Raw genomic sequence first — 11,403 nt, forward strand, 5'->3', positions numbered from 1 at the left:
ACCAACAAAAAACTCAACAAGTTTTACGAGCACTCCCTACTGTAGGGCATCTCGCATGCCACCAAGCGATGATTTTGATATGCTCAACTTAGCCTCATTCCAATAGATACTTGGAGGAGTTCTGAAGAGTGCCGTTACTAATGGTCAAGAATGCTACTCACCTGAAGATTTATAGTTTGCGTAATACCGCACGATCGGCCACGGTAATCTTCAGTCGCGTGATAGAGGACCTCATGGGCAGGAATTCTGTAGTACGCAACCCGTTTGCTTCCACTGAGCATCCAGATGACTATATCTGGAAGGCTTCTTTGAGGCTGGAAGGAAGAAATGGAAGAAACCACATCACCATTTTGCTATAGCAAACGATAAAGAAACGATACAGGAACGGATTCGGTTTGCATACAGGCCATACCTCAACCGATAAGTTCAGAATGGCGTCATGATAGCTTTTCAGCTGCGTTAGTGCATCTTCAATTGTTGACACGGTTTCTCTCGTATGTATTGCCTGAGCGTGCAAAGAGCGTAGTTCGGTTTCGCGCATCTTTCGTAGACATCTATCTAGTTCTGTTTCTGGACTGTTTTCTGCTTCCCATGGTGGCAGAGGACGGCTAGATTAAATAAGCAAATTGATTAATTAATAAACTGATAAATAAGAAATAAATAAACAAAGGAATTACAGGCAAAGGCCGTGTGTTGTGAATTGTCCAACAGATACTATCAAACACACAGAGGTGAGCATTCACTTATAAATTGAGATGGCAATAAAGGAATCTCTCGTTCATAATATGCTTAGGAGAATTGTGGTATATATTATCGATCACATTTCATGATCTCAAGTTATACTTGCTGGGTAGTGGTCGAAAGATTACTGATACTTTACCATGGGAACATTTGCTGATCATTGGTGTTTGATCGGTTGCATGGTTTCTCAACCTTACTGTGTTCGTATTGTCTCAGCCGTACCGAATCCCACAATGATTCTACCATGAAAGTGCACAACCGACTGCACTATTGTCCCCGTAATAACCAGTGCCCTCAAAAACACCGTGTGTAAGACTCGAGAATGAAGTCTGATCTGTAAAGATAATGTGGACCAATCAGATCACCTGGTAGAAAAATCAATAAGGTGAATTGTTGATGAACTGAAACTTAAGCTGTCCAAACTTATATAGTTTACGGTGTTCGCAAACTGATTTAATTCTTTCACCGTGTGGTGGATTCAAACCTATAGGGGACTGTCCTGTCGGTCATTAGATTCAACCTGCCACCCTCCAGATCACGCACTCCACAACCCATCGAAATACTCGATGGATCTAATAAAACTCCTGTCGGTCATTAGATTCAACCTGCCACTCTCCAGATCACGCACTCCACAAACCACCGAAATACTCGATGGATCTAATTATTTGTGTGATAAAATTGAGATTAGGGTTGATGGAACAATGAGAAAAAACTTAAAGGTGCAATTCAGCAACGTTGTGTTGCACGATGTTTCGGATTAATTGTGCTGTCTCATCAGGCGTGTAATACAGGTCACACTAATACACAAATGAAAAATGAAAAAAATCACTATGCCTACAGTTTACCACAATAGGGTCAATGAAAAGAAAAGCTGTTTCTGTCTACCCACATCTAGCTTACGTTTGCTAATGGTGTACCGGTGATATTACTGATGGGAGGCATGCGAGTAGTATGTGTTGTCGGAATTTCGCTTTGCGTCTCCTGAAAAGGGGAGATCTGTTGCGGAATTCGTGGAATCGCTCTGTAACATTTGCTTGGATTTGAGCAATGAATGATTGGAGTCAATGAATATCCAGGAAATTTCAAGAAGACGCGTTCAGGAGAAAATGAATGTTTTCCAGTTTCTGTAAATAAGATCCAAATGAGGATTTTGTTTCCCTGTCCAATAGTCTGTGACCGGTCGGTTGGCATTTTTAGAGGATAACTCCGCAGCGAAGGCCTTCTTTTCAATGGTGGTGGCCTTCCAGAACTCCAGAACTCTGATACTTGATGTGATGATATTAGATGTGGTTGCTGGACCGATGTGGTGCTTATTGTCACTCGGATGACGGGAAAACGGTCAGTGTGGCAGGGAATGACGATGTGACTTTAGTGTTGTGTCATTGTGTCTAATCAAAAAGTCGCGCCATTGGGCCAAAGAAATCTGCATTAATGATATTTCAACGGGAACTCAATAATCCTGGAAATACTTTGGGGTCCGGCGACTATCCCGAAGTACTCATCAGGATGTACAGGCACCCCAGGCTGAGGGCGTCGGTACTGCGCCTCAGACTGACGTCCTCGTTAAACTACCGTTCAAAGTGAACGATGTCAGTAAGGACATAAGCTATCTGACTGCTGCAGTGTGGACGGCCTACTAACTGTCAGGTCAGTCACAGGACAAATCGAATCCCGGAGTTGCCAGCGTCCGCCAAACCTGCACATCTGGCGAGTCACATGTGGATGCGCGGCCACACAGCAAGAGTAGTCTAGGCTGGTGGGGGGGCACGCCTCGGGGGTAGCTGAAACAATTAGGCGCACTGACACAGCCACAAGGTCAAGCAAGGTCACATCGTCCTGTCCTGCTGACCTAGTTGTTTGCCCATCATCCGAGTAACAACAAGTGTCACATCGATCCAGGAGCTCCATCTGACACCGCGTTCAACACATCAAACAGTAGAGTTATGGAGTTCTCTCGATCTGGGCGGATAGAAGTGGCTTTTCTTCGCGTTGACAAACTACAGACATGGTAGTTTTCCTCCCTTTCCATCTATTTATTACTGCAATCTCTATCACGCGTTTGATGAGATAAGGAAATGAATACGAAGTTTCATGCAGTACAGCTTTGTTGCACTAAATCCTGAAGTTCTGGTTTAGCCGTATCTCATTATCTCTATGTTCAATTGTATCGCATACCGAGTGTTTCATTGGGGTGGGTAGCGCTTGATCTGGAGGGTGGCAGGTTGAATCTAGCAGCCAACGTGACGATTTACCCATGTCCAGTTGATGGACCCCCACAAGTACGAAAGATCTCGTATGGCTCACATTTTCAGCATCTTCACTGACGGGTTTGGCTACGAGTGTTTGAATAAAAGATACGAAGTCCACAAACTAGGTGGGAAGGATACCCTTTGGTTCTACTGGATGGAGAAATCAGCCATCAAGAGTTGGTACCCTGACCAATTCTGACAGGGTTGAGAAGGCCCTTCAAGAGTAAAGCAACTCCGTGGTCAGTCGACCTTTACAGGAGGGTAACAAATCTCTCAAAAAATCTTAGAAGAAGCGATGAGGGAACTTCCTCTAAATGTTTCTTTTTCTACAGGAAAATTGTCCTTTTCTTACCTGCAGTCCATGATAAATTCATCCAACGAAGCAATCGCGAGTTGGGCCTGTTCTTCGGGTATTAGAGCAGCGGTGACAGCCACGTTGATTTTTTCGATATTCCTGGCCTTAAACACGAAGCAACGTTTAGTGAATTGGGTGTAGAATTATTGAAATAAAAATAGTACAGCCTAATACCGTTGAATCTAAGCTCAGGTTCATTAGATGTCTGACGCCCAGTTTGATATATCCTAGTGAATATACGCAATGTCACATAGATAAGTTTGTACTGTGTTTATTTATTTATTTGTTTGTACTTTCGGCAATCAGAACTGAAACATATTGAAACATACAGGAACCCGTATGGCATGTGGTCACGACTGGTCCTTGATTAGAATACTGAGGTTCTGAGGTGGGATTCTAAATGAGTCAAGGTGAATTTGAAGTGTCCGATATGGGGTGCCTAACCCGTGACATTTGACGCAGTGTTCGGAATCCCCAAGGACATCTTAAATTATGAATGAGCTATTTTATGACCTTCGCCTGAACAAGGTGTGGCAAAGTAGAGGACTCTATCCCATGGGAAACAAAGAAGCTTCAGTACGAAAGTTCACCTAACAGGATAATAAATCAACCACTTTTTCAATATATTTGTAGCACTGACTTCCCATCTTCTAATAACACAAGGTCAAATCACCTGCATAACTTAATTAACGTTGCAACAGACGTTTCACGTTACAACCCATAGAGGTAAGACCCTGGAAGCGGTTGTTTATCGCTGTGCAATAACTTGTTCACAAAACTTCTCAGAGTTCCTTCGGTATTTTATCCTTGTGTTTCACATGTGAGCGGCATTACTGGCTTCAGCTTACTGCCCTTTTCACAAGCTAAAATAATCAGAATTCTCTGATATTTTAAAGCTCATATGTGTGATAAAATTACTGGAGCTTAAGACTTGATGGGGTCTCTTGTTGTCGATAGCACATTGATATTCTCCGCCCCACAGGCTGCCTTGAGGTTCCCTTGCGAAGATGTTTAGCGAATTTTGAGCCATCATTTTCGAATACAAAAGAAACTCACAAACGAGAAGTTCAGCTGGGTTCCAGGTGAGTCTCTCGCAAAATCAAATATCTTCGCAACAGAGGCAACTATGCCTTCTCTTTCAGATTTAGTCACGTGGGACATTCCTTCCAAACAACACAGCGCAATGACTTACCAGCCTGTCCGCAATTTTCAGAAGCATATTAACCGCGCACAACCGATGGGATATATCCTCCCACTGTGAATCAACCACGGTGCACGGTTTATCATTTCCCCACGGTAGATAGTAGTAGGCCTGGCCATCGTATACCGGGTTTGTCGGCGGTGTGGTCGAAGCACACGGAGTGATAGATTCGTCCAGTTTATTTCCATGATTTCCGATGCTGACTTCGAATTCCACAGGGGAACCGGTCTCTTCGGATATCATTGTGGCTGACAAAAAAGCTGTATAGAGGCGGTATTTTCTTCTCCTCAACGATTTCTTTAGTAAAGAGAGGACAGTTTGCAGCCAGTTATCACCATAGTTCAGAGCCACACAATGCATTTTCGACATGCTTTAAATAAGTCGAAAAGTCCACTAGCGACTGTGATGAATTAGTTTAGAGTCATTGATTAACCCAAGTGAAAGTTATTAAACTTTATGAAGTGGAAAAGGACTTGGTAGATCTTTGTAATGTGCTACTCATAGGGTTGCTGAAAATCTGTCGACAGCTCACGACCGGTTCCGCTCTTTTTGGGGCTCATCAAGTAGGCGCGGTCCCCGGGTTTCCGTCAACCTTATGTTCTACTTGGGGCTGTCGACGGATTTTCAACAACCTTATGAGTACTACATTACAAAGATATACATGTATCGAATATCGTAGCGACTGAAACATGGGGCTGCCTGGTACAGCACATTCAGTTGCCTGAAGACATCACAAACGAGAGACTCAGCTGGGTTCCAGGTGAGTCCTACAAAAAAAACAAATTAGTTTGCAAATGAGTGTATATTCACTGACTTGGCAAATCCCCAATTGAGAAGACTCGTTACGTGTAGCATGAAAGAAAAGACACTTAGTGGACGGACTCCACAAACGGGACTGAGCCACCGAAGACGCTCGATTTATGCTACATTTATGCTTCTCGTTTCAAGATTCAACAACTCCACCCTCTACTTTCAAACAACTTTCTAACTAATACGACCTGGGTACCTGAAAGAAATCAGCGCCACATTATGGGTGTCACATAAGGGGACCGTCAACGACAATAACACATATTAACTGTTAATACACTAAACAGAAGTATGGGGAGTGAGCTGTGAATTTGATTTAGTGGGAGAGGATCGAGCAATACAGTGCGAAAATCTGGGTAGACTGCCCGTTGATAGGACTTTGAAAAGTGGGTGCCTATTGTAATCGTTCTGGGAGAGGATGCACAGATGAGTGAGCTGTGAATTTGATTTGCGTGGGAGAGATCGAGCAATACAGTGCGAAAATCTGGGTAGACTGCCCGTTGATAGGATTTTGAAAAGTGGGTGCCTATTGTAATTGTTCTGGGAGAGGATGCACAGATCCAACCTTTGCTCTGGACAGATTATTAAGCGCGAACACTAGTTTCGGCGGTGGAAGCAGCTATTTTTCTTTACCGAAAATCTGTCGGGCATTACAGGAGTGTCAAACCAGTCAGAACCAACGACTGTGCTCAACGACTTCGTTTGCTTGGACAGCTGCATCAGCCTGGATAACTAAGCTAGCTTTGGCATCCGTGGAACAAGCTCCCAGTGCGCCAATGTGCCCCATATATTTCTGATGTTCGAAGATGTGATCAGTGGAAATAAACTTCCAGAAGTTAACCGTTCGTGTCTCCGAAGTAGTCATCGCTTTAGAAGGAACCTCATGTTAACAGTTCTCACAAGGATATGAATAAAAGGGTCATATGAACTATTACCAGGCTAGCCTGGTAGCGCGATTCACCCATACCAAAGAGCCATTTTAACCAAACTTGTACAGGGCTGAAATTATTAAGCAGCGAAGCACGAAAATCAAAACCAGCAAGCTCAATGGCGTTGGTAGATGCTGTCGCGGGAACCACGAAACTATAGAACCCGGCAGATATATATTGTACATACATACCTTCAGTGCATGACTGGTACCCTCAGATATTTGTACCAATAACAAACTGCCCATTGTGAAAGCTGAAGTCACATTTCAAAGGTATTCGCTGTTACGACCAATTTGTGGGTGTTGATTACCCAATCCCAAATCGCTGAATGAAACAATGGTTCGCCATGCAAAATTCATTTAGTTGATAGCTGTTGCTGATACTGCTGTCGACTTTTTTTGCAATCGGTTTGGAAAACACGTTCGCCAGAAATCGGCATCTGCCTGAGCGTTTGCCTACTTTAATGTGCAGTCGTAAAACCAACGACGCCAAATGATATAATATAGGCACCTATTATTTATAATGTGCAATAATGAGATATGAAGAATTGTAGAAAAGTCAGTGAAGTGTAGCCGGCCTTCCTCTAGGTGACGAAAATCATGGGAATAAGTGAATAGGCCTATGCAATGTGCAGCTCCTTAGAGAAGGACAAAGAGGGAATTCAGATGAGGAGCAACGTCATACAATACGAAGGTGTTAACGAAATAAACTCTTTTGCAAACTAATCTGGTTTTTGCGAGATACTCACCCAGAACCCAGCTGAATCGCTCGTTTGTGATGTTTCCAGGCAACTGAATGTGCTGCACCAGGCCGCCTCATGTTTCACTCGTTGCGATATTCGAGATATCACGATACACGTGTATTCGTAATGCACTACTCACAAGGTTGCTGAAAATTCGTCGACAGCCCGCAACCGGTTTCGCCCTTTTTGGGGCTTATCAGGTAGGCACAGTCCCCGAGTTTCCGTCAACCGTGTGTTCTACTTGAAATACAAAGGTATTTTTTTGGTCCCGTGGTTTTTATGGTTCCCGTTTTACTGGGACAATGGTCTCTCAGCAACGGTCTTGTACACTATGCAGTGAGTAAAAAGCACTTCGTCAAGGTTTTCAATAGAGAACTCGGTGAATTATTCCCACAGTAGTGGCTACCGTGACGGTTTTGTCTAAACTACTCTGGGATAAGAAGAAAAACTACTCGTGAGAGCATCGAGAACGAATTTTTTTCACACGAGAACCACAATAACTTTTCTGATAGCAGGTGAATAGTAGCCGTTAATTCAGTAGCATTTTAATTCCGTGTCACAGGAATTGTACCTTCAGTTTTACCGTCAGCTACAGCCACTGTTGTTAAACTCACTAGACAGTGAGATGTTCAACCCCTCACGCACACAAAAACCTGGTCATCCGTGCAAGCTCCCCACAAGCAGTTCCTGATCTTTGGTCCCATCGACTTCTCTGAGAAATTGCACATTTACGAACTCACCTTGATAAACAAAATGAAGCAGTTATGCTTATATTTAGCGTGCTAGCGGTGAATGGCACGAAAAAAGCTTATCCCAGCTTCTACTGACTAAGGATATGTGGGTGTTTGGGGGCGGGGAGAACTGTTTGACGGCGTTGAATTTTTCAGGAGGGATAAGCACTACCCAGTCGCTGAGAACGGAAAATTTCCAGCCACTGATGATTATCGAAGACGTTTAAAAACCAGTGGTTATGAGCAAAACGTCTAGATGCCTAGAGGCTAAGACCAAATGGATTTCACATTCCTCTTGGTAGATTACTTAGATAAACATGAGTTGTGGCATTAGGCGGGACGCAAGTAGATATAATGCTATAGTTAGTGCCACTTTTTGGTTGTTTTTGGAAGGGATGTCCAGCTATTGCTGTATGGTAGTCTCAATAGGAGTGGACCACTCCGGAGCAAATGACAAATTTGAGGGAGGGAACCATCCCCCTGGGAAAGGCGATCTTGAATCTGTTGACTAACTGTCGAATTCTTAGATGGAGTGGCAATTTCACTGACGTCACCGTAAAACGATACAATGATGCAGTGATAATGGTAGAAATATCACAGCTGACACCCGGACATTGGATCACAGTAAACAGACAGTGAGCCAAGAGCCGAAAGTTTTGCAATTTTGAGACTTGTTGGTTGAGGTCTGATGAGATCACATGAGAAAGGGGAGTGACTGATAAGATTGGGTGTCTCACTCTCTCTGTGGAGTGTCTTCGTAGAATCAGGTATCTGTTTGAAACGAACTGTTTTTAATTTTCCCAAATGGCTCACCTTCCAAGGGCGTTCAAAAATTTCTACTACTTCGTCCTGAGAGAAAGAGCGCTATCGTGGTAAATGTGTACATCGTGGAACACAAAGAACACACTCCCAAATAAGCTACTTAGAGTTATGGAAAAGTTCAATTGCAACAAATTAATGCCCACTGTGGCCAGCCTCTTCATAATGGCGAAAAAAGTGGCCTTATTCGAGAACTGGTCGCATTCTAGCAGGAAAAGCAGCTAAATACCCTACCCTATGTAAGTTTTATGGTTGTAAAATCCACGCTGAGATCAATCTCGCTTGAACAGTCGTCCTACTGCTCTGGCACAAACATTCTGATAAGTTCACACCAAACGGAGGAAGCACTGGATTAGAGTTTCGCTGTTCTTAAAGCTTAGCAGAGCTCATCCTTGACCGTGCCATGGTTTGAACTCGGCATGCGAGGCAAGCGTGTTACCGCAACTCCACCACGTCTGAAAAAGCGAACTTGCTCCCCCTCGAGTGATGTGATTGGTTGCCCCGATGGCTCGAACGACGACCCACTAACTGTCCTTTTTGTGTCGATCGATTGGCCCATTTGTCAAGAATTCCTAGTCAGATGTGAGCTGAATTCTACAAATCCTACAAATAATATTCTGGTTATATCGTTAGAAGGATCCTTACGAGGAGGGCCGTCAGGTAAAAGGATGAGTGAAATTTACTGCGGTAGAAGGTGAACAGCGTTTTTATTGGTTGAGTACGAAGTGCGTGAAAATCGCACACTCTCCAACATCTAGTCCTTCATCGTACTGATATTCGGTTTACCGTTTCGCAAAATAGTCGTAATTCGTTGGGAATGTAGTCGTGTAAGTGCGGTTTTCAAGTTCAGGTTTCAAGACCCCATCATCTAACGGTCAACTGCATATCGATGCGATTTGACATTTTTTAACTGACCTGTATGCGCGCGATCGTGTCCGACTCCAAGGGTTTGACCTCATTTTTCACCGGTTCTTCCAACAATTCCGTAATCAGTTCCAGGAGGACCCGACCGCGATACGCGACCCCTTCACCTTTGCCCAAATTCAAGGCTACATACTTATCAGGTAAATCGGAATATTCACGAGGTGAACCGTAGAGGTTTACGAAGCACGGCCCGAAAGTTGGCAAGAAACCTTTAAAGAAGAGGCAAAGTGGTCAGTTTAGCTTACGAAACCAAGATGGACAAGTGAGAGACTTTGTGCACTTGACACATGTGTGGACTAATTGAATCTTGTGTAGGGANTGGACTAATTGAATCTTTGTGTAGGGAATTAGGTGCATAGGTCTCAAGCATATCCAATAATGAACATAAAACTATCGATCACTGACCCACAAATGTGCACAAATCTGGGCCAAAAGCATTTTTACAAACTAACTACATGCATCAGTGTTGGTGTCAGCATACCTTCGTTACCTGTGGATAAGAAACAAAAGATTGTAGGGAGATTTTTCAGCACGTGAAACGTAATGCGGATTGAATAAAAGTCAGTTCGCAACTGAATGGGATTTAAAATTTTGAGCAAACTGATGACCGGCAACTAATTCAACTAGGCCAGGGTTTTGTGACCCGTACGGTGTCAGATAAGTGTGTTGATCAGCAAACGTCATCCGAAGAAGAAATTCATCCAATAAGCCGATGGATTGCGTAGGTCTAATTGAGGGTGACTGAAAATTTCTAGAAGATACATCTCTCAGGGCTCAAAAGATAGTTTCACCAAATAAATTCTAGCTGGTGAGTAGATGTATACATGCGAAAGTGGATGCGCCTTGCAAGGCGCCACAAAAGGAACTGACTGTCCCTAACGAGCGTGTGTATCCGTATGGTAGTAGTATTACGTGAAGCTGCGTGAAGCCCAAACCTGAACCCATAACTATGTGTTGTCAGTTGGGTGATAATTAGTACAGTCGTGTGGGCGTCGCAAACCACAAGTCCATCCATCACCTACAGTTTGTAGTCACAGCTATCAACCCAGGTGGAATCACGTTGGGTTATACAATATCTAATTGCATTGAATCAAGATAAGTATAAATGCCACTCCCAGGATTTTTCAACAAACAGTTCCCCGAACTCATGAACATATGCACTCGATCATGGTCAACTTAGACAAAAATATGCATGAACCTATCTGTTATGAGCTGACACTCATGGATAGCATGAAAACTAACTATTATGACACTCTTACCACGAGCTAAGCCTTGATCGTGGTATCCAAAGTCGATCAGATTAAATGGTTACCCTATACAATGGTATTATATAGAGTGTTCCAAAATAGCGAAAGGAATCCTTCTTGATTTAGATTCGTGTCAAACCTAATTGTTTGGATTTTTGAAAAGGGACTTTGAATAGTGTTTTACGACAGTTTGATCCATTCTGTATGTTTTGGTTATTCAAGGATATATTTCGATGCTAGTTCTATTTCCAGCGTTAGTTTTGCTTTCGAAAACTTGGGGATTTCTATGAAGTGAGTAGTTTTGCTCGGTCCCTTATATATGTATGTGATCTTGGGATGGACCAGTGTGTGAAATCCAGGGATATTCAAGAAAAAAATGAATGAGCGACTGTTTTACTCTTGTTGAGATCTTTCAGTGGAATCGATCGAGATCCACACATCAGCTGACTGTGGTATAACGTTCATTCGCGGTTAGTAGGCTTGTTGAACATGTGGAGTCCGTTCGAATTATACGTAACTCCCTACTCATTAGGGTGCTAAAAACTGTTCGACAGCTTACGAGTAGAACATAAGGTTGATGGAACCTTGGGGACTGCGCTTGCCTGATGAGCCTCAAGAAGGACCAAACCGGTCGTGGGCTGTAGAAGGGTTTTCAGCA

The 11,403-nt window shown here is 43.3% G+C and overlaps 2 protein-coding genes across 2 annotated transcripts in view; one reads left to right on the forward strand and one right to left on the reverse strand.

Moving 5' to 3' along the window:
- The window catches only part of T265_13290 (hypothetical protein), a gene marked incomplete at both ends in the record, with an annotated part of 66,392 nt that overhangs the window by 42,811 nt on the left and 12,178 nt on the right, over positions 1-11,403 (reverse strand). The window contains 3 exons of the mRNA XM_009168131.1: positions 162-246; positions 3,343-3,449; positions 4,538-4,794. Coding sequence (XP_009166395.1) covers positions 162-246; positions 3,343-3,449; positions 4,538-4,794 — 449 coding nt within the window. The remainder of the gene's footprint in view (positions 1-161; positions 247-3,342; positions 3,450-4,537; positions 4,795-11,403) is intronic.
- The window catches only part of T265_13289 (hypothetical protein), a gene marked incomplete at both ends in the record, with an annotated part of 5,329 nt that continues 1,003 nt past the window's right edge, over positions 7,078-11,403 (forward strand). The window contains 3 exon segments of the mRNA XM_009168130.1: positions 7,078-7,224; positions 7,229-7,360; positions 8,958-9,149. Of these exon segments, the coding sequence (XP_009166394.1) occupies positions 7,078-7,224; positions 7,229-7,360; positions 8,958-9,149 (471 nt within the window).

Source organism: Opisthorchis viverrini, assembly GCF_000715545.1.
Source record: "Opisthorchis viverrini unplaced genomic scaffold opera_v5_52, whole genome shotgun sequence".
NCBI lineage: Eukaryota > Metazoa > Platyhelminthes > Trematoda > Opisthorchiida > Opisthorchiidae > Opisthorchis > Opisthorchis viverrini.